Below are 24,371 nucleotides of genomic sequence, written 5' to 3'. Positions count from 1 at the left end.
CTTCCAGAAAAAAAAAGGGGGTGGGGAAATACATGGATTGCTTGAAAGGGGAGAGCCTGGTCGGGAGCTGTTGGAGCAGGAGATTTTTAAATACTGTTTTTTAAATCCTGGAGAACGTTCCCCTCTTCTGATACTTTTATACTAACTTTATGTGATTTTGTAAATTAGTCCGATTTGAATTGTAATCCTGTGACGGTGTTTACTGGACTTTGGCCGGTCCCCCGTGCTACTTTTGGCAACACCTTTTGGGGAGAACATCTAAACACCAAAACCCTACCAGAAAAGATCGGATCTGAACATTGACCCGGTGTCACCGAAGAAGCCTTTAAACCATGTGGACTTTTCTTGGCATTGCCACTTTCACCTATTTTTATAAGAAATGCGGAGACTTCGTCTCTCTGGCCAACAAGGAGCTCTTGCTGTGCGTGCTGGTGTTCCTGTCGCTGGGGCTGGTGCTGTCCTATCGCTGTCGCTACCGGAACGGGGCCCTCCTCGGGCGCCAGCAGAGCGGCTCCCAGTTCGCGGTCTTCTCGGATATTCTGTCAGCCTTGCCTTTCATTGGCTTCTTCTGGGCCAAATCCCCCCCTGGATCAGAAAATAAAGAGCAGCTCGGGTCCAGGAGGGTAGGTTGAATTCCAAGTGGGCAAATGAATGAGTGTGTTATATTAAAATTAGGACTGGGGTTACTCAAATGTAAATATTCTAATTTAAAGGGCGAAAGGCTGCAGGTTAGATACTGTGGTAGGAATTCTCATATAGCTGGGTTTTTTTGTTTGTTTGTTTTAAAAGCTCTTGACTGTTCCTTGGCTAAATCCTTGAGGCTCTTAGGAATGATTGAAAAACCTTTGTTTCATTTAGTGTTGGTGGTGCCAATGCTAAATAAAATTGGTTTGATTATGGATGTTGATTTGATGATGAAAGTTGAAATGTGTGAATCACTAGGACAAAATCACCATCTGTGTTGGAAAAAAATATTTTTTAAATTTAAATCCTTTGGTAAGGATTATGTTTGAACCTGGGAAGAAAGAAACCTGCTGCAGGTTAAGTCTGCGGCTTATAAGAAGGGACAGCTGCCTGGGGAAAGTCACAGAACAGTGGCAAGAGCTGGCAGAGTAAAATGCTGTGTTTTAAAGTTTTAGGCAAAACACCCTTCCCTCCCCAAGTCTGTGGAGCCTTGAGTAAATCAAGGTCCTAAATCAAGAGACTAATGTGTGCAGTTCAACCATGTTCCTAAATCAAAGGTGAGTCTTCAAATACACGTGAAGTTATGATGATCCCTGCAAAGACAGCAGAGGAGGACAATGGTGGGAGATGAGGGGGGAAAGGTTGTTGAGGTCAGAACATTTCGGATTTGTTGCCCTTGGGTGTTTATACTTTTTCCCAAGAGCACTGGAGGATTCTAAGTATGGGAGTAATGATATTTGATTTTTACTTTTTAAGAAGCACATTCCAGTTTCTGTGTGGAGAATGGATTGTAGGAGTACAAGAGTGGAAGCAGGGATGCGGGGTGAGAGACTCCAGCAGTAGGCCAAGTAAGGGACGACAGTGACTTGACGTTAGGGTGCGTGGCCTACAGAATAATTCACTCTTTTTGGGCTCTGGATCCACATCACTTTCCTGTATCTGCAGTACAGATCAGCACGGTTTGCAGAAGAGGGGGGCTTGGTTTAGAAGTTTTGCTTCACCACTGCTGACTGTGAGACCTTTGGCAAATTGCTTAGTTTCTGTAAGGATCCGTTGCCTCTTTTAGGTGGGAACAGCACTAACCTTGCTGGTAGTTATAGCGAATTGAATGAGTTAATGTTCGCAAAATGCCTGGTTCATAACTGTGATAAATAGTAGCTATTAACATTAGTCTAAAGGTGGTCTCCGTTAGGAACCTTTGGAGTCGTGCTGAATTCAGTGATAGGGTGGGTGTGGGTTGGAGGAATGGGAGGGGAGGGAGAGGGAATCTTAAATCCTCAAATTGACGTCTTTGGTGTCTTTGTCTGAGATAATGTCCCTCGAGGTCGCTGAGCACTAGTCCAGGTGGCTGGAATGTCGTTATACCACAGAGAAATTTGGGGGTAGGAAATCGGATTACCAGCAGTCACTATTGGTTCCACTCTGTGAACACCTCAGGCTTTCTGCTTATTTCCTAAATACCTGGGAATTGGTAGACTGTAATGAGTACTAAGTTCCCATTAGTGGGAGCTACTAATCTACTGACCAGGCTCTGAAAGACGTAACTTTCTCCAGAGTTCTCCTTCCAGGATTGTGTGTGTGTGTGTGTGTTTAACAGGGAAAATTTAGGAAGAATAACTAATAACAAATGGCTAAGATGACAAAAGGGGCTTTTCTTGCTCTCTGAACAGTAATTTAAATATAGACAGTTGCTCTGGCCATTAAGAAATACTGAGAGTAAGAGTAGACTCTATTGTGAAAAGATAATTTCTCTAAGAGAAATTATAAAAAAGTAGAATGGACAGGAAGGCCCCAGTCCATTATACAGGCTGAATGAATATTAGAATCACAGAGAATTAAAATTCTAAAGGATTTTAGGTTTTATCTCCTTCCTTTTTTATTAAAACCCTGTCAAAATGGCATTAAAACCCCATCAAAATTGCATTTAGTCTTAATCGATAAGGTCAGAGAACTCAAGGAAGATGGTTCCTTGCAACTCTGAATCTGAAATGTATTCATATTTGTGAATCCACATACCAAGAAAAAATACTTATTACAGTATTGAACTGGTACTTCCCTGGCGGTCCAGTGGTTAAGATTCTGTGCTTCCAATGCAGGGGACGAGGGTTCAGTCCCTGGTGCAGGAACTAAGATCACACATGTACAGCACACACGGCTAAAAACAAAACAAAAAATATTGAATTATTCTTTAAAAAAAAAGTAACAGGCACTGTTATGCTCAGTGGGCATACATCTCTCAAAACAGGCTTTTTCATCTTCTTATAATCAAAGTAAAGGTTTTTACTGTCAGCCCAACGAGTGATAGGTTTAATGTTTGTCCTTATTCCTAAACTGCAGGGCCACTTGTTTGACTAGGCTCTCTTAAGAGTATCAGGATAGGGGGAAAGGAAGGTAATTTAAATATATTCTTTTTTTTTTTTTTAAATATATTCTTATATGTAAGGACTAAAATTGTGAACAGGTCGAATCCCAAGGGACAGAATGAGTTATTCTCTTGGAATTTTACGATAAATATTCTCAATAGATCAATAGCCAGGATTTGACAGTCTTTTTGTTATATAAAAGTGATTTTAGATTAAGGTAGATTTTTCAGATGAAAATCCAGAGGGAGAAAATAAAGATGAATTGTTGAAATATCTACAGGGTGCTGAATAATTTGCAACATGAAGTCATATCAGAAATTGTGTATGGGATTCCCTGGTGGCGCAGTGGTTAAGAATCCGCCTGCCAATGGGACACGGGTTTGAGCCCTGGCCCGGGAAGATCCCACATGCCGCGGAGCAACTAAGCCCGTGCGCCACAACTACTAAGCCTGTGCTCTAGAGCCTGCAAGCCACAGCTACTGAGCCCGTGTGCCACAACTACTGAAGCCCGCACACCTAGAGCCCGTGCTCCACAACAAGAGAAGCCACTGCGATGAGAAGCCCGTGCACCGCAACGAAGAGTAGCCCCACTCACCACAGCTAGAGAAAGCCCGCGCGCAGCAATGAAGACCAAATGCAGCCAAAAATAAAATAAAATAAATAAATCAATTAAAAAAAAAGTTGTACATGATTTGCATCTGGTAGATGCTCAGTATATATTTGAAGCATTGAGTAATTAATGATAGAATTTTCCCTGTAAGTCTTTGAAGCCCCTTGTAAACATTTTTTATGTTTGGCCTATTATGGATTTATAAATATGTGACAGCATTTTCTAAATATGTCTGAATGATGGAATACACATTTAATTTTATTGGGATATTATTATACGTTTTTGTTTAACCAATATTTTGATATCATTTTTTATATATGATCTGGATTTAAAAACATAACAGTTCATTTGGTTTGATAATGTTTAGGGTATAGTTTTTACCTAAGATGCAAATGTCCAGTGTGTCTATATAGTAGTAGTATGATTTAAAGATAACAAATGTGGCTACATAATTCACTTTTTTTTTTTAAAACAGTGCAAAAAAGGAACCAGTATTTCAGAAACAACCTTAATAGGAGCAACTGCCTCTACGTTGATATCTTCTCAAAATGATCCAGAAATTATCATCGTGGGGTCTGGTGTACTCGGCTCTGCTTTGGCGGCAGTGCTTTCCAGAGATGGAAGAAAGGTGACGGTAATTGAGAGAGATTTAAAAGAGCCTGACAGGATACTTGGAGAATTTCTGCAGCCAGGCGGTTATCATGTCCTTAAAGACCTGGGTCTTGAAGGTAGGTTCATAGTGATTTTTAGGAGTTATGTGGCATAAGCAAGCACTCCTTGCTATGACTGGTAAAAAGGTATTCCATTTTATTTTCATGTATAAAAGTTACTCTATTCATTTACCAACAAATTTGCATGAAAATGAGAGCAAAGGAGAAAATAAGCATGAGGAGATATGAAGTAGCCTTAGTGAGATAAATGAAGTGGCTAAAACATTGTAATGGTCAAAATTGAAGACTGGAAAACCAGAATGAGGACATGAAATTTAGTGAAAGGTGAAGGGAACTATCATTTGTAGAGTGCATATGATGTACCTGTTACGGAACCTTTTTTTTAAAGCATCATTCATCCATTAACCCAGTGCTTTTTAAACACTACTCATTTAGGAAATACTTATATTTGCTGTATGCTTTGCATGAGGTGCTGTACTGGGTGCCAAGGCTATACCGGTGAACAAGACAGATCAGCTATCTACTCTTGGGAATCAAAGTATAAATCTAGGCCCAGGCTGTGAACTGAGAAGAGCTGGCTTGGTATGTAGGGTAGGCAGTACGTTGTAGTAATTACCAGCATTGGTTCTGGCACTAGATTGCCTGGGTTTGACTACCACCTCAGATACATAAAAAGCTGTGTGATCTTGGCTAAGTTACTTAACCTCCCGTGTATTCGTTTCCTCACCTGTAAAACTGGCACACTTAAAACAGTCCTTGTCTCATCGTTTAAGAGGATTAATTGAATTCATAAAGACAAAGCATTCAGAACAGTTCCTGGTATGTAGTAAGCACTGTGTGAATGTTTGCTATTTTATTCAATGAACTGAAAAGGAGACCGATGTCGCCAGAAAGTATTGGGTAATGGGGAAAGGAGAGTGGCTTGAGATTAAGGTTGGAGAGGTAGGCAGCTGCCAGGTCATGCAGGGCTTTGAAGGCAGTGGAGCAGGAATATGACAGCATCCTGTTTACGCTTCTATAAGGGCTTCAGACCTTTGACAGCTACTCACAGTGACAGACACACCTTACATCCTGACTCAGTACCTACAAACATACCTAAATCAGACTGAAATTTTACTTTTTAAATACTTGTCATGATTTTACCCAAGTGTACAATTCACAGCTCGAAAGTCACTTCACAATTTACCGCTGAGTCACATCCTGCAGTTTGTAGAAAGCTGTTTTAAAAGAATGTGTGGATATGGTGTGGTGAATAGCCTCCAAGACTGTGGTGGTGCGGTAGCAAGAGTCAACTCAAGGAGTCTGGTGGGAGCTCATTGCTAAGTCCAAATGACAGATGATGGTGATTTGGACTAGTATGGTAGAGAGGATGTAAAGAGAAGTGGACAGATTCATGACCAAATTAAGAGGCAGGAATGGCATGATTTACTAAAGGATTGATGTGAGGTATGAGAGAGGGGGTATTAAAAAATGATTCCTAGGTTTTGATTTGAGCAACTGGTAGATGGCGGTGCTGTTTGCTGATAAGAAGACCTGGAGAGGAACAGGCACTGGGAGGAAGTTGGGAGACCTGTTGAGATATCCAAGTGGAGATGTCAAGTTGAATATATGAATCTCGAGTGCAGAGGAGTGAGTGATTTGAGCTGGCTGGAGTAGACACTTCAGAGATGTCCGCATATTGGTAATACATAAAAGCCACAGCAGTGATGGAGACCAGCTAAGGAGAGTGTGCAGGGAGAAAAGAGAGGACAGAATAAACCAAGTCCTGGGAAACTGATGTTCAGAGATTGGGTAAAAGAAGAGGAGCTTGCCAGGGAGACTGAGCGGGAGCCGGCAGAGTGGCAGAAAAGAGCCAGGAGAGTTTGGTGTCCTTAATCCAAGAGAGGAAAATGTTTCTAGCTGGAGGGGACGGGTACGTATCAGGAAAGGAAAGGAGCCATGTCATGGTTTGCTAATGAAGGGTCAGGTAAGATTAGTGTAGAGAAAGGGCCATTGGATTTGGCCATTTGGAGGTTGCTTGTGACATTGACGGTATTTTGGTGGAGTTGTGTAGACGAAACCTAGACTGAAGTGAGTGGGAGATTAAAAATTTGAGACTAGAGAACTACTCTCGAGGAGTTTTTCTCTAACAGAATACAGAAACGGCAGAGGTGAGATGCAGATGTGAGGATAAAGGAGGGTTTTTTTAAAAAATTAATTTATATTTGGCTGCATTGGGTCTTTGTTGTGGTACACGGGCTTCCCATTGTGGTGGCTTCTCTTGTTGCAGAGCACGGGCTCTAGGCGGTGGGCTTCAGTAGTTGTGGTGTGTGGCCTCAGTAGTTGTGGTGCACGGGCTTAGCTGCTCCGTGGCATGTGGGATCTTCCCGTACCAGGGCTCAAACCCGCGTCCCCTGCACTGGCAGGCGGATTCTTAGCCACTGCGCCACCAGGGAAGTCCCCAAAGGAGGGGTATTTTGATACTAGATAGAGCATGTTTGTGTGGTGACAGAGAAGGTAAAGTTGAGAGAGGGGCGACTAAAGGGGTTACATTCATTGCTTCATTTAACAAATATTTATTAAGCATTGGCCGTATTGTAAGTACTGTTCTGGGTGCTGAGGCTACAGTAGTGAACAAAACAAAGATTCCAGCCCTCATAGAGCACAAATTCTAGTTGCTAGTGTAGAGCGTGGTGATAAAAGATGAATAAATACAATTTAGAGTATATATTATGGTTATAAGGGCTTTAGAGAAGAATCAGAAAAGGGACATAGGGAGTTGAGGGTGGCGTGTAATTTTAAATAATGAAGTGGGAGAAGGGAAAGCCTCGCTGAGAAGATGACATTTGAGTAAAGGACTGAAGGTGGTGAAGGAGTTAGGGCTACCTGGAGGAAAGGACTCTCTCTCCAGGCAGAGAGAGAATCAAGGGGAAAAGCCTGGTGGGAGGAGTGAGCCTGGCCTCTTTGAAGAGCAAGGAAGGAGAATCGTGTTGACTTGAGTGGTGTGAGTTATAGAGAAAAGGTCAGATGGGCAATGGGGGCTGGATTCCACTGTGGTCCACTATATGGATTTGGCTTTTACTCCAAAGGGAAGCCACTGGAGAATTTTAAGAAGAGGAGTTATTAGATTTCACATTTTAGAAGTATGATTAGAAATATTATTTTAAAATATTCTTGTTATTGTGTAGAAAAAAGAGTAGATCATAAAGTGGCAAGTCAGAAGCAGGGAGACCTGTTAGAGATTATTGCGGAATCAGTGAGAGTTGTTGGCTTGGACTAGGGTCGTAGCCGTAGAGGTGGGGGAAGTGGTCACATTCTGGGAATATATTTATCTTCGGAAGGAAGAGTCAGTAGGACCGGCTGATGGATCAGATGTGAGGGATGAGAGAAAGAGAGGAGTCATGGTATTTAAATGAGACTAGATGACATTGCCAAGAAGAGGTGCAGGACGACCCCTGGGGTACTGTAACGTATAGAGGTCAATGAGGTGAGCCGGAGCCAAGAAAGACGACCGAGAAGGAGCAGGTGAGGAGGAAAAGCAAAAGACTGCAGGGCTCTGGACCCAAGTGGAGAGAGTGCATTGTGAGGAAGGGAGGTCCACCTCTGTCCTTTTAAGTTTCCTAACCACCACCCTTCATGAGACGGTCACTTGAGGCAGATGTGACAGTATCCTGAGACAGGATTTTGTTACCTTTATCGTTGAACATCAGGCAACTGGAAATGCCCTCAGACTAATGACTGGACTTAGAATCATTTAGAAATCCAGCCTCAGGGGATATGTCCAAGGTTGTGGCAGCAAACCTCAATGGGTTCTTATGGGTAGTTCATGTAAGGGTGAGGAGAGCCGTGCAAGAGGGAGGGGAGCCACTGAGGTATTTTAGCCAGTCCACGCATCATGCGTACCTTTACTATCATAGCAAGAGTCCTTTTTAACATTCATTATGCTATCAGTTCCCCCTCAGGTGTGATGAGCTATGGATAATAGAAGCCCTTGAAATAGTTACTTTTCGGAGTGTGGACTTTTAATATAATACTGACTGACCCATCCTGGTGTGTGGGTTTTTAATAAGTGAATTGATTGCCCTTTGGCTTAAGCTTAATATCTAGAACTCTTCAAATGAATACATTATAATTTAAATGCTGTATCTTTATAATAAGTCTCATTATCCAGTGGGGAACCTCCTCCTCACCTCACTTTCTTTAGGATTATCTTGACTTTTCTTGGCCTTTTTGTTTTTCTGTATATAAAATTTAGAATCAGGTTTCAATTCCCATGAAAACAAACCCTGTCAAGATTAAGACTGAAATAGCATTAAATGTCTAGCTCAGGTTTAGAAAAATTGTCTTGGACTTCCTATCCATGAATGTGGTATACTCTCCATTCAGTTAGGTCTTGAGTGTATTTAAATAAAATGTCATAAATTTTGTTTGTCTTTTGTTATATTTACTCCTTGACTCTGATTTATATTTGGACTTCCATAAGTGATACCTATTTTATTATGCACTGTATACTCATTTTGAGGTTCAGACTTCACACCAGGTCATGGTACAAAGTTATGATTGGATTTCTTATGGATGACTCCACCCATGGCCTATGGTAGATGGCTTACTTCCATGCCATGTCTCAGGGCGTTGAATTGATTTTTTCTGGTCTCTGTCGTATTGACAAGAAATTTACGTATGGTGCCAAGTTCCAATGTCCATTGCCTGTGGGGGCCCCTACCTCCTATCCAGGAGTGGCCCTTATAACTCCAGCCTTTTAGGCTTGTGGTTCTGATGCCCTTATGCTATTGCCTTTAAAACTTGCTCACTGGTTTGACTTTGAAGTTGCTTTTCATTTATTGCATATGCAGTTTTTTTGTTGGTTTTGTTTTTTAGCTTGCCTTTTCATAGACAGCAATTCTGCATTTTTCAATGTGGAAGAGTTTTCCATGCCAGTTTATCTGATATGTTGATAGTAGTAGTCTAATATTGGGGCTATATGGTTAATAGTTAGTGACAGCTCTAAGTCCCATCACTGTCTTCAAAGTTATTAACTATCTAGTATTCGTGAAGCCTGAATTTCATTAAGGTTTAGGGTGCCATCTTCCTGCCTGCTTAAGGAAGTAAAAGTGCCAAAGTCTGTCATGTTTGATTTCATCAATAAAGTAGAAAGAGAGAGAAAGATTTTTCAAGAAATCTTAAATTAGACCTTGTTTATATACTTGACTTAGGATAATTTACCCAAGGAAAAATTTTACTGTGCTACTATATACTTTTCACATCGTCTATATACTTTTCACATTGTCTGTTGTGTTCTAAATTGGACAGTTTTAGCATTTAAAGTTCTTCCATAATATAATTATGGCTTAAGAAAAACAAGCTATCTCAGTAGCTGACAAAACAAAAGTAGAAATACTAGATGGGCTTTAAACATTTAGGTCAGTAAAGACTGGCAAAGAGATCCAAAGTGAATACACTGCTAACTGGAAGCTTTTAGGATGTATGTGTACTTTTCTCTGAATGAATTTTAACTGGAATAATTTAGAAACCATACCAAAAAATTAACTTACTTTGGTCCTAGGTCAGATGTGTGACAAGTATTCATCCAGCTTGTCCCTGACTGGACTTTAAGTGTGACTAAAAAGCATATCAGAAACTGATTTATTTTGATCTTAGCATAGATGTGTGATAAAAATTGTTTTATAAAAACAATTTTTAAAGTTTTAAATTTTAAAAGTTTTCCTTTCATCAGAAATGAAGTTATTTTAATGTACTTAATCCTAATATATTTTAATGTATTTAAATATATATTATGTGACTATTTTAATATACATGCTAAAGTCCACTTTTTCACAGAAACGTATTTCCAATACTGTTAACCATTCTTTAGCATAATTTTAAGCCTGTACATAGTATTTTCTCAGTTCATACTTAATAACATACTTTACCTAACTTAGATTCATATTTAGGTTGTTTACAGTTATTCTTATTAGAGGTAACACTGTGGTGAACCTGTTTTTGTATATACCTTTAATAATTATTAAAAATATGAATTATATCTTTAGGATGAATATCTTAGATGGATTACAAGACTAAAATTATTATATCAAAGGATGCTAACTTCTTCATGGTTCTTGATAATTATTGCTGTACTTATTTTCTAAAATGTTATTACTTTATAATATGACCAGTAATGTATAAATTTATCCATTTTATCTTTATCTCACTAGCAATTTTGAGAGATTTGGTGTCTTATTGTTTCAGTTTTATTTCATTGATTTTTTTAAATCAAGTTTTGAACATTTTTCCTGATATGTTCAATGTTTCTGTACTGCTTAGTGTGAATCATCTATACACTTTTACCCATTATTGTTAGGGTCTTAATATTTTTCCTATGAATTTTAATGAATGAATTTTATATGTAAATATTTACCTTTTGTGATATTATGAATTTGCTAAGACTTGTCTTCCAGAAGCATTAAGATTTCTGAAATAGTTATAGTAATGTCCAGTTCTCCAGTTGGTATCATAGCTTTATGAACAAAGAAACTCATTTTCAATGGTCCATGTCCTCTTGGTGCCTAGTGTAACTCTGGGTATATTACAAAATTGATTTTTTTGACCTGAATTGTTTTGCAGATACAGTGGAAGGTATTGATGCCCAGGTTGTAAATGGCTACATAATTCATGATCAGGAGAGCAAATCAGAGGTTCAGATTCCTTTCCCTCTGTCAGAAAACAGTCATGTGCAGAGTGGAAGAGCTTTCCATCATGGAAGGTTCATCATGAGTCTCCGGAAAGCAGCTATGGCCGAGCCCAAGTAAGACTACAGCTTCAAATACATGATGTTAAAGAAACACATTTAAACTTGGCCTTCCTACAAATACTATTTTATACATTTTCATAAGTGTTTGGGTATGGGTTAGAACATAGCTATTATACTAAAACAAACCATAAGTTAGAAGATTGTTAGCTCTTCAATGCCTTTGTTAAGAGTATCATATAGATAACCTTCCTTTGAATGACATAGAACTACTGAGAATTTTCCTTTGACTAAATATGTGATCTTTTATGTGGTTGGAATTTAGAGGATATAGTTGTTGTAATTAAGGTTTAAGTTCATATGTGCCCATTTGGGAGTTGGGGTTTGTGGTTATGGTACTTTTTATTAAAAGTCAGGTTAGAGAACTTCAAGAGAAGATCCCTGTTCCATTCATATTAAGGACCTAGACTGACAGAACTGGCTGCTTCTCTCTCTCTTTTTATTGAGCTATAGTTGATGTACAATATTATGTAAGTTACAGGTGTATAGTATAATGATTCACAATTTTTAAAGGGCTTCTCTTAATTATTAACTTATATTTGTCTCTAGCCCTATGCATTATAATGGAGGTTTAAGTTTTAAACATGAGAACCCTCATGTCATTGGCAAAGGCTTAAGTGTTGACAAAACAAGTGAAATGAGTGGATTATTCTTAGAACTGAAAGAATTTGATATCTATGGAAGTAGAATATGTTCATTGTAGAAAAATGGAAAAATACTCAGAAATATAAAGAAGATTGTAAAAATTATCCATGATCCTTCTAACTAGAAGTAACTACTCTGAATAATTTGGTAGATAAGTTCCAATTCCGTGTATGAATTTGTGTGGGTATGTAAAATTTTTCTGCATGTATTTTATTTTTTAATGAATGAGATAAAACCTCATGTTACTTTTTAAAATGCTTTTAAAAAAATCATTACATTAGTAATATGTATTCCATTTTAAGAAATTAGAAAATTAAGGGCTTCCCTGGTGGCACAGTGGTTAAGAATCCGCCTGCCAATGCAGGGGACACGGATTCAAGCCCTGGTCTGGGAAGGTCCCACATGCCGCAGAGCAACTAAGCCCGTGCACCACAGCTAGTGAGCCTGCGTGCCACAACTACTGAAGCCCGCACGCCTAGAGCCCGTGCTCAGCAACAAGAGAAGCCACCGCAGTGAGAAGCCCACACACCTCAACGAAGGGTAGCCCCCGCTCGCCGCAACTACAGTAAGCCCGCGCACAGCAACGAAGACCCAACACAGCCAAAATTAAAATAAATTTTAAAAAAGAAAGAAATTAGAAAATTGAAACCACACCAATTCTAAAATCCGTTAATGATCCTTTTACTTTTCGTCATTCCAGACCTTTTTCTATGTACATGTGTGTCCAGTTTACATGGGTAAACTCAAGATAAGGAAAAGGGAATTTTTCATTCCTTATTTAAATTGTTCAGTTATGCTACCAGAGAATTTATTTCTGTTTATTTATCTTTTAGCACAAAGTTTATTGAGGGCACTGTGCTGCAGTTACTAGAAGAAGATGATGCTGTGATGGGAGTTCAGTACAGGGATAAAGAGACTGGAGACATCAAGGTGAGATATATCAAATATTAGCTCTTCCTAAGAGATTTTTATTTTCTTTTTCTCCTACTCCTTTAAAAAAGTAGGCTCACCAATTTATTATTCATCAAAGGGACCAAGATCTAAGCCCTCTGCACCAAATTGAACACATTGTTCTCTAGAGCACTTCAGAATGCTGTTCAAATAACTTCAGAAACAAACACCACGATTTTAACTGTATTAAAAACTTAAATGAGAAATGTACCCTAGGAGAGAAGCAGAGGGGAACTGGAAGATGCAAAAAGGAAGGACTCAGCATAAAAGAAATAATTAGAATAAAATATTGTTTAAGTAAGAAAGGCAAAAAGTAAGAGAATGTCTGGGGAAATAGCAGAATAAAATAGTTTGCTCCTGTTGGTTTAGTAAAGAAGAGAAAGTCCAAGGCTTATCTGTTGATTCTTCCCGGCTGCTCCATAGGGTAACCACGTCCTAGGAATTATACTCTAATGGGGGCAATTACAAGATAATATAAATACATACATCTACATGTACAAAAATTCTTCTAAGCCCTAGCCACTAACTGAAAGCACTATGTGAAGTTAGAAAATTCTAGAATAAAAGAATGTGGTTAGTCCTTGGAATTTGTAATGAGATTCAATCCTCTATGGGCTGTGCTTGCTTTGTAGCAGTTTCCCCCAGTGTCCATCAAAGTAGCTTAATCTCAGATGGTTTGGATGGTAGGGCTTTGGAGGAAGGTGATCCTCAGGGACTCAAGGGGAAGGGTCTCTAAAGATTGGTCGTGCATTACCTTCAGCCCGTGTAACAGCTCCTTCAATAGCATTATCTTCAAATACTCTGTAATGCCCCATAATGTATTTAAATTTGTTCATGTACCTTTTAAAAGAATGTCCTTTTCACTGTGTACTTCTAACCATTTAGCTGAGTATTCTTTGTTTTTGTTGTAGGAACTCCATGCTCCATTGACCGTTGTTGCAGATGGACTTTTTTCCAAGTTCAGGAAAAACCTGGTCGCCAATAAAGTTTCCGTTTCTTCGCATTTTGTTGGCTTCCTTATGAAGGTACCATAGGAATGCAATTGTAGGAAATAAAAGCAACTTGAAACTTGAAAATTATTAAAATATTTTATTTGTTTTTCTAGAATGCACCACAGTTTAAAGCAAATCATGCTGAACTTATTTTAGCTAATCCGAGTCCAGTTCTCATCTACCAGATTTCACCTAATGAAACTCGAGTACTTGTTGATGTCCGAGGAGAAATGCCAAGGAATTTAAGAGAATACATGACTGAAAACATTTACCCACAATTACCTGGTAAGAAATAGTATTTCACTGCCATTGTAATCTACTGTCTGCAAGCAAGTCTCACAAAAGGCCCTTCATTTCCAGTTCTCACTGAAGCTTTGTCTAAATTAGGCCAAAGATAAGGATGGCAGGTGAAAAATTCATCCAGTCAGCTACACTGGAGCTGAATGAACTATTTAAACTAGCACATAAAAAAATCTCCAAGTAAAAAAAATAGTTTCAATGTATTTTTTCTTAGTAATAATTAGTTTTCTGAATAATCATTAATAGTGGCATATATGGTATTTTTTAAGGTAGTCTGGATAGCAGTCTAGGTATGTGAATTCTTGAAATAGCTCTTACACTTAATTACTTCTTGTGCTTGGTTTTTGTAGAAATGATAGCTACCATATATTGAATGTCTACCATATAAGAGGTGTTTTACAAACATAATTGAATGTCTACACAACTACCCTATGAGGTAGGCATTATCATGATCCCCATTTTACAGATGAGGAAACTAAGATTCAGAGAGGTTACTTAGCTTCTCCAAATACAAACCTTTAGTAAGTGGCAGAGCCAAGGTGGAAAGCAGGTCTGTCTAGCTCATACATCTCTGACCTCAGAACATGAGGGCTATAAGGGGTCTTTCAGACATCTTTGTAAAACACTCATTAAAATTATTATTTTTTGAGAATAGGAAGATGTAAGAAAGAAATATAAACAAATTATTAAGAATATTGATAAAATTGAAGGGAAACCCTGCTTGCCAGTTATGATATGATTATAGTAATAGCACATTATCCTTGGTATGAGTACGTTTTATTTAAATATTATGTTTTTTAAGTTATTTTTTAAATTAAGCAAAGTTTTTTTTTGCAAAGTTATTTTTTAAACTAAGTGAAAGCACTCTATTTAATAATTAATGGAATATTAACAGAAATTAAGGTATACATGGACCAATTTAGATTTTTAACAATGACATTTTCAGCACTTCAATACATTTTCACTCAGTTAAGGCATTTTTTAAGCTTTCAGATGGAAAGAATGAGTTATGCATATTTAGGAAAAGGATAGTTAATAATGTGATAGTTTTAGCATTTTTTTCTTTTATATAGATATTTTCCCCCCAGTCCGAAACTTAGTTGCAGCAGACTGCCCTGTGTAATTTTATGCTCAAATTAGTTAAGTTATGGAAATTCTACTCATTGTAGGAAGGAATAGTTTCAGCATAGGCATTCTGCTCCTATATTCCCAGATTACGAATTGTATGAAAAGAAAGTTTATTTTCTATGCAGGTAGAAGCACAAAACTTTAAAACTGGGAAGTATCTCAGAGATAAGCTAATCCAACTGTTTCATTTCTAGATGAAGAAACTAAAGCTCAGAAAGGTAGTGCTCTATACACCTTACCCTTTTTCTACTGTACATACCCTCCTGCTGTTTGTGAATTGGTGGTATATTTCATCTGATCTTATAGAATATGGTGGTGACAGTAAATTAGGCGTTAAATATATGATACCTAGCATTTAACATTTGGAAGAGAGGTGGGTGGTTTTTCTCCCTGTCTCATCTCATCTGGATTTGCTTCACTTTTCCTGAAGTTTTCTGGTTCACCCAGCTCTATGTTTATCTACTTACATTAATTTTCTCTTAGATTCCTTAGTAATTCCTTAGCTTGAATAACTAGGTGCTTAATGAACAATTTTAGTAATAATTAGTTCTTGATTTTTCGCAAGGAATATATGTAACAACCATAACAGATGTGTAGCAGGTATTTGTTTATTCTTGATAAGAAAATGTGGTAACTTGAAATTGGAATGTTATAAACCATTTATTTGGTGGGGTGGGCTTTACTGCAGATCACCTCAAAGAACCATTCCTAGAAGCCACTCAGAATTCTCGTTTGAGGTCGATGCCAGCAAGCTTCCTCCCTTCTTCACCAGTAAACAAACGAGGTATTATTTTATTGGACTGATTTTATAAAAGATATTCCAAATATTCAGATTCATTACTCCAAATGACATGTATGTGGTACAATTTGTAACATGTGGTACGGAAACTTGATTACTGTGGATTAATGCATTAGTAATACTAAAATTAGTTTTATATCTATTATTTAATATTCAGTACATATAGGTCACTGTTCTAGTTATTGGAGATACAACAGTTAATTAAATACAGTCCTTAATCTAGAGAAGGCAGTTTTCTAGTGAGAGATATAGATATAATTTCAGAACACTGATCATAAATGCTGTAATGAAAGCCCACTCATGGTACCCCAGATTCACTGCGAAGGGGTGGGGTGTACAAGGCAGGGAGGGGAGCCTGTGAACTGGGAAGGGTGATTAGGGAAGACATTGCTCTGGAAACAAAGCTGGACTTGGGGCACGGAGGGTGAGTGGGAGCTCATCAGGTGGACAGTGAGATGAGGGACTTTTTCTTTTTTTTTTGGCTGCGTTGGGTCTTCATTGCTGCCCACGGGCTTTCTCTAGTTGCGGCGAGCGGGAGCTGCTCTTTGTTGCGGTGCACGGGCTTCTCACTGCGGTGGCTTCTCTTGTGGAGCACGGGCTCTTGGCGCGCGGGCTTCAGTAGTTGCAGCACGTGGGCTCAGTAGTTGTGGCACGCAGGGTCAGTAGTTGTGGTGCACGGGCTTAGTTGCTCCGTGGCATGTGGGATCTTCCCGGACCAGGGATTGAACCCACGTCCCCTGCACTGGCAGGTGGATTCTTAACCACTGTGCCACCAGGGAGGTCTCGAGAGATGAGGAACTTCTAAGTAGGCAGAACAACATCTACAAAAGCTAGGATGGCCGAGAAATGGTGGCACTTAAGTGAACTCAAGTAGCTTCCTATGGCTGGAGCATAGGATAGGTGTCAGAGTGGTAGAAAGGTAAGATATTTATTTAAAGTTTAGTTTTAATCCTATAGACGATGGAAAGTCATTGAAAAGTTCTCTTTTATAATAGCTTTATTGAGATATAATTCACAAATCATATAGTTCACCCATTTAAAGTGTACAGTTCACTACTTTTTAGTATATTCATAGGTCTATGCAACCATCACCACAATTAATTTTAGAACATTTTTATCACACCAGAAAGAAACCCTGTACCCATTAGCAGTCACTCCTCTTTTCCTCCCAGTCCCCAGGCAACCATTAATTTACCTTCTGTCTCTATAGGTTTGCCTCTTCTGGATATTTCCTATAAATGGAATCATATAATATGATCCTTTGTAACTGGCTTCTTTGAGGTTCATCCATGTAACATGTATCAGTCCTTCATTTGCTTTTATGGCCAAGTAATATTCCATGTATGGATATGTCCGTACCACATTTTGACTATCCATTCATCAATTGGTAGACATTTGGGTTGTTTCTACTTTTGGTTCATACCTGTGTATGGGTTGTTGTGTGGACGTTTATTTTTATTTTTCTTGGGTATATACCTAGGAGTTGAATTGCTGGGTCTTAGGGTAACTCTGTTGAATGCTTTGAGCAACTGCCGAACTGTTTTCCGAAGTGTCTGACCCATCTTACGTTTCCATGAACAATGTATGAGGGTTCCGATTTCTCCAGATCCTTGACATTGGTTATTATCTGCCTTTTTGCTCATAGTATCCTAGTAGATGTGAAGTGATATCTCACTGTGATTTTGATTTGTATTTCTCTGATGGATAATGATGTTGAACATATTTTCATGTGCTTATTGGCCATTTGTGTATCTTCTTTGGAGAAGTGTCTGTTCAGACTCTGCACATTTTTTAACTGGGTAAATTTTTAAAAATTTATTAAGTTCTAAGAATTCTTTATTCTAGATATAAATCCCTTATTAGATATGATTTGCAAAGTTTTTCTCTCATTCCATGGATTGTCATTTTGGTTTCCTTGATGGTGTTCTTTGAAGTTTTTAATTTTCATTAAGTCCAGTTTATCTGGTTTTTTCTTTTGTCACTTTTGATGTCATATGTAAAGTCTTTGCTCAACCCAAAGTCATGAAGATTTACTCCTATATTTTCTTCTACGAGTTTTATAGCTTTAGCTTTTACATGTAGGTGTTTTGATTCATTTGAGTTACATTTTATGTATGGTGTGAGGAAGGGGTTCAGCTTCTTTTGTATGTGGTTATCCAGTTGCACCAGCCCCATATGATGAAAAGACTATTCCCTATTGAAGTGCCTTGGCAGTCTTGTCAAAATTTGACTGTAAATGTTAAGAGTTTATTTCTTTCAACAGTATTTTGTAGTTTTCAGAGAGTAAGTTTCACATTTTTGTTAAATTTATTCCTAAGTATTTTACTCCTTTTCATGCTATTATAAGTGGACTTATTTTCATTTTAAGATTCTTCATTGCTAGTGTATAGAAAAACATTGACTTTTGCATATTTAACTTGTATCTTGAAGCCTTGCTGAATTCATTTATTAGTTCTAATAGTTCATTGAAAAGTTTTAAACAAGGTAGTGGCATGACTAGAGTTTTGTTTCAAAGATACTACTCTGATATGTTGTGGAAGGTGGTTTGGAGGAAAGTCCAGACTAAAGCCTATAGTAAGGCTATTTAATTATTCCATGTAAATGATGATGAAGGGCCTGAACTAGGGTGTAGCAATAAAAATGGAAGGTAGAGAATGGATTTGGGTAGCATCTAAGATGAAGAATGCATGAAACTCAGTGATTAATGGTAGTAAGAAACAGTGAGGTCTCTTGATGGATCCCAGGTTTCAGGCTTAGATAATTTTGCCACCTATGTGCTGACATCGGAAATACAGGAAAAAGTGTGTAAGTTTAGGGAAGTGTGGAGAGATGATGAGTTCACTTTTGGACATAGTGTGAAGGGCTGGGAGGTCATTTGAATGGCCAGGTGGAGCCCCACTGAAAACAGGAGTGTGGAGCCCTGAGGAGAGGTGTGAACGGGAGCTGTCGATATACTGTGGCTCCTGAACATAAACAGCTATCATTTGCTATGGAGAAACATGCATCATAAACTACCAGTCATGTGAACAAACTATACTGCAAAGCAGAATGAAAGCCAGTGCCAAACTGATATAAACAGCATGCTGTGAGAACATATCCTAGTTGGTGGGACTGGGAATGTTCCATGGAGAAAGAGGAATAAAAGCTGGTTATAGTTCGTGGTTTTTAGTGAAGGTATTAGACTAATACATAAAAAACTTGGATTAATATTTAGAATATACCTTTTCATAAATTAATATATATTATGTGTATTCTATAATTAGTTATAAATGTAGTATATTGTGACATTACAGAAAAAAGTTATCCATAATTCTGCCACCTTGCCACTATTATTATGGTTGGCTATTTCTCTCAGAGACAAAATTAAATAAATACTTTGTTTAACTGTCCCTCTAAGTCATAGGTCATTAGCCAGGCTGACAACTGATGGGAACCTTAGTCAGGAGCTTGGTCAGGAGGTGTATCTCGAGTCAAAGTGCAGAGCTTTCTGCTTCCGTAGCTTTGTTTTTAAGGGGGCCTAATTTTCAGCTAAGATTCAATCAAGGCTTATTCTCCTAAATTAACTTCTGATGGTTTTGGAATATCTGCCTATTCCCTTGGAACCATACAGACATCTCTCTATAACATGCTGGCAGCAAATATTACTGTGAAACGTCAACGACCTCTTGATTTTTTTCCCTTGTGGAAGGCTTGCTGTTTATGCATGGATGCCTGTACATTCTTTGTTTTTTCGTGGAAGAGGCCTTATAAATATTTTGACATTGTTTGACTTAATCTTAGGGTCACATGTGAGCTTTTTTTTTTTTTTTAAAGAAGATGTTGGGGGTAGGAGTTTATTAATTATTTATTTATTTTTGGCTGTGTTGGGTCTTCGTTTCTGTGCGAGGGCTTTCTCTAGTTGCGGCGAGCGGGGGCCACTCTTCATCGCGGTGCACGGGCCTCTCACTATCGTGGCCTCTCTTGTTGCGGAGCACGGGCTCCAGACGCGCAGGCTCAGTAGTTGTGGCTCACGGGCCTAGTTGCTCCACGGCATGTGGGATCGTCCCAGACCAGGGCTCGAACCCATGTCCCCTGCATTAGCAGGCAGATTCTCAACCACTGCGCCACCAGGGAAGCCCATACATGTGAGCTTCTTGAGGGCAGGGACCATGTTCTTGTTCTCACTGTATCCCCAGGGTCTGGCACATATTAGTTACCCAATAAATATTAATTGAATCAACTCTTGAATTTTTGCCTGAATAAATTTTAGTCATGATTTAGTCCCTTGTATTTTCACATTCTCATTTACTAGCTCACATTCAAAATGTTTATAAATTACCAGAGTAGTCTTTTTGTCTTAAAGGATGCTCCAGGATGATGTTATAATCTACTTTCTCTCTTTTTATAGGTGTTCTTCTTTTGGGAGATGCTTATAACATGAGGCATCCTCTTACTGGAGGAGGAATGACTGTTGTTTTTAATGATATAAAACTATGGAGAAAATTGCTAAAGGGTATCCCTGACCTTTATGATGATGCAGCTGTTTTCCAGGTAAGATATTATTCTTTGACAAAAATGTCACAAAACCGATTTTTTGGGGGGGCCTAAGAGGAATGGGGCTTTGAAGGGGAGGTCTGTACCTAGGAGCCTGGTCCTTAGTAGTGATTCTTAAGCAGTCTTGTTCAGGATTAAGAACTTGACTTGTAACCTGTGAATCTTTTAGAATCTCTGTATTTGGATATTATATAACATTGGATTACATGGGCCACTTAGCTTCAGAGATGTAACTCATTGCTCTGGAGATTTTTTTTTTGGTGGGTGTGTAAATGTTGAACAAGGCATAATTACTGTACAACAGTCCTCAGGATAACTATCAGTTTAGGGGATTATAAACATCAGTTTGTGCTCTCTCTCTCCCTCTCCCCCCTTACCCTTCCTTCCTTCTTCCCTCCCTCCCTCTCTCCCTTTCTTCCTTCCCTTTACCATATAATAAGTGATCTTTTTCCTTTTCAGGCCAAAAAATCATTCTATTGGACAAGAAAAACGTCTCATTCCTTTGTTGTGAATATCCTTGCTCAGGCTCTTTATGAATTATTTTCTGCCACAGATGGTAAGTGCAGATATTTTTAAAAGAATATTGCTGAAGTGCAGGGTTTTAGCACAGGAAGGGAACTTAATTACAAAAAAGTTAGTGATTAGGCCAGAACTAGAAATGTTTCCTGAGTTTGCTAACTTCCAAGTTGGTAGTCCTTTTTGACTCAGCCCTTGAGCAAGACTTTTTCTAATCATCATGTATCCACCACTTTGTGTGGAAGGCTGTTGCTTCCGGAGACAGCCTTAATAGCAATACCTCACTAATGTGTCATTATTCACCCCTCTGGTCCAAATCAGATGCATAAGATTGCGATGCAAATCTTATGCAAATGCATGAGACTGTGATGGAAGATCTTTCTGGCCATGAATTAAAAGGCAATATAGTTGTTAATCTTTTTCTTCCTGAACACTAGTTTTAATTTCTTTTCAAAGTTGTATTTTGTAAAATGAATATGAGCTTCATATCAAGCCTAGATTTTGTTAAAGTGCACAAGCAGAAATATTCCCACACTTTTGTTTTTGTTTCCATATGAGGTGATGGTCAATCTATACGTTAAGGAAAACATGACTAAGCGGAAACAGTGGTAGAAATGGAGGAAAAGGCATCTGTGCCACCTCCCAACCATGGCCGTGTACAAATTAGTGAGTGGTAGGTTAGTAAAACTAGACCTTTAGGTTTTCAAGAATAAATATAACTTGAATCTCATTACCTCAGGTGTTTACAACAAAGCTATTTCTATGACCTGGCTGAGGCCCTAGTGGTCTATGCTTTGGTGATCTGATTACAAAGGATGATACAGTACAAATACTTCCTGCAGAGTCTCTAGCCATCGTTCTTGCTAAAAGAAAAGACAACTTACTGTGATATGCCAAGCAAATCTCTTTTGCTAGTTGAGCATGGAAGTTACAGTGGCTGGTTGGGCAAGAAAAGAACTAAATTTGGAGTGTTTCTAAGCTCTTCTTTCTAAGCTTTTCTAAGCTCTTGAGTTTCGTACATGATGAGTTTGAATCTGCTGACAAAACAACATTAAAAAAGTTATGAAATAGTGGAGGAGGAATGAGCTTTATTGGAGTAAAACGTTACCTGTTGTACCCTTTTTCATCTTTTGTGAAGAACAATCTAGACATACTTGAGAAGAACACTGGTTCTGTACTATTAAAAAGGTTATTGATTGATTATATTATGTTGTGAGGGTTTAATGAATTATTTTGAGAAGTATAAAAAATGTACACATATAAGGCATTATTACTCTTCACAGCTGTTCTTTTTACTTGATAATTTACTGCTCAGAGATATGGATCAGGCATCTTAGAGACTGGGAATCTGGTTTCTAGAACTGTGTTTTTATAAGAAAAGTGTTTACAAGAAAGTAGTTTGCATCATTTAATGAATTTACAACACAGTCAAGAAATAGCTTTTAAATAACTAACTTCTAAGACCTGCATGTTTAGTAATTATTTACTAGCAGAAAAAGTTTATTCACACTTAAATTACTATGTGTAATGTGACTTATGAAATTTAAAGGAAATCTTGGGTTGCTGAAATGCCAGCACTAGATTTTTTAGAAATTATCTGTAAGGTGTAATAAATGTTACACATTCATTTTTTTCTGACATTTCATTAATACCCAACATAAATGTGTGGATAATTTGATCGGGAGTAATTTTTAACTTTTATTTTAGATTCCCTACATCAACTAAGAAAAGCGTGTTTTCTTTACTTCAAACTTGGTGGAGAATGTGTTGCTGGTCCAGTTGGGCTGCTTTCTGTGTAAGTTGTTTCAATGACACAGAGGAAACGGGTGTTCCAGGTTTTCTTAGGACAGTTGGGTTTATGAGTGACTGCAAGCGCCATTTTATCATCCAGTAGCATCCCAAACAAAACGTAGCCCAGAGAAATGAAAACAGGCAATAGTTAGTGCTGCATTTTTGCTCTAGGAAACAGGGTTGATTCTATGGGAACCATGATCAACAGAAGTTTATACTTAGAATTTAATTCTGTTGGGACTCATGAAACTCAGTAACAGTTCTGATTGTGCAGACATACGTAGAATTATTCTTGGAAAGTCTGCAAAATGAAATTCTTTAAGACTTTTCCCCTTCGTATGCTATCTGAATGTCAACACTGTTATCTTTTGAAACATCTAGACTCAACAAGCCAGGCAATCCAGCTATTTCAGACCGAGATCTCAAGACTAGTGAGAGAAACAGCTCAAAACAGACAATTTAATAAACGAAGAGGAGGTACTGGCTTCTCTGACAGGGGTGAAGTCTAAGTAGTTTCTTGTAAGAAAAAAAATTTTTTAATTTGTCCCTTAGTTGGCAGATGCAAGCTTATAAAGTCCCCTAAAATGTGGAGTGTGTGTTTACCTTTACAGATGATACATAATTGGAACCTCTTTATGAGTCAACTTTCATTTCCAGGTCTTACTTATATATATATACTTTTTATCTTTCCTATTTATTACAGATTGACTCCTAATCCTCTGGTTTTAATCGGACACTTCTTTGCCGTTGCAGCCTATGCCACATATTTTTGCTTTAAATCAGAACCTTGGATTACAAAACCCCGAGCCATTTTCAGTAGCGGTGCTGTATTGTACAGAGCGTGTTCTGTAATATTTCCTCTAATTTACTCAGAAATGAAGTACTTGGTTCATTAAGCTTAAAGGGGAACCATCTGTGAATGAATACTGGGAACTTGCCAAGTCTGAAGAGACTTGGAAGAGATGTACATAGCACAGTACTATACCTCTTTTAAAGTGGGAACTCTTGGACCAAGATTGGGATTAATTTGTTTTTGAAGTTATTTGTATATAAACATGTAAATATATACTTTAGTTTGCAATTTCAAATGAAGGGTACAATAAGATAGATATGTAAAAGAAATGATTGTTACCGTAAATTAGTGCTAACACTGAGGAACTGCAGTTTGTCTTTTGAATTCAGTATTTGGGATGAGTTATTGTGGGGCATGCAAATAAAATGAAGAACGAACTCTCATGTCTTTTTGCCTCGTGCTGTGGACTTCTTTACGTAACTTCATGAAAAAGAAACTAAAGTGGGATGGAAAATGCGGAGGGAAACCTATTCTGTTAAATAACTCCTGACGCTGGGGAAGTTGCCTTAATATCTCCGGACCTTATTTTCCTCATCTATCCACCTGTCTTTCCTCACTTATGCAATTGGATAAGGTTATTTTCTGAGTTCTTAGAAAATATCACATTTATATGGAAAGGCAATCGAGGGCTTTATATAAATTCCACTGTGTAACATTAATAAGCCAGGCTAGGCTTATTTCAAGAAACAGTGAATGAACAAATAAGCACTTGCAATATCTGGCATAATGCCTTAAAATCAGTCAGACTTTA

At 38.1% G+C, this 24,371-nt stretch overlaps 1 protein-coding gene across 1 annotated transcript; it reads left to right on the top strand.

Annotated features, from left to right (window-relative positions):
- Nucleotides 1-332: 332 nt before the first annotated feature.
- On the top strand, nt 333-23,759 carry SQLE (squalene epoxidase; the record flags this gene model as incomplete). The annotated part of the gene is made up of 11 exons (XM_082675099.1): nt 333-623; nt 4,133-4,385; nt 10,929-11,109; nt 12,591-12,687; nt 13,620-13,733; nt 13,814-13,985; nt 15,817-15,912; nt 20,315-20,457; nt 20,920-21,016; nt 22,684-22,771; nt 23,471-23,759. The coding sequence occupies 11 exons, from the start codon at nt 333-335 to the stop codon at nt 23,661-23,663; spliced, it is 1,725 nt and encodes a 574-aa protein (XP_082531225.1). The 3' UTR covers nt 23,664-23,759.
- Between the last annotated feature and the right edge of the window lie 612 nt (nt 23,760-24,371).

Source organism: Grampus griseus (genome assembly GCF_964374135.1).
Source record: "Grampus griseus genome assembly, chromosome: 17".
NCBI lineage: Eukaryota > Metazoa > Chordata > Mammalia > Artiodactyla > Delphinidae > Grampus > Grampus griseus.
The sequence above is the reverse complement of the archived record's forward strand: the minus strand, read 5'-3'. Positions and strand labels throughout refer to the sequence as shown.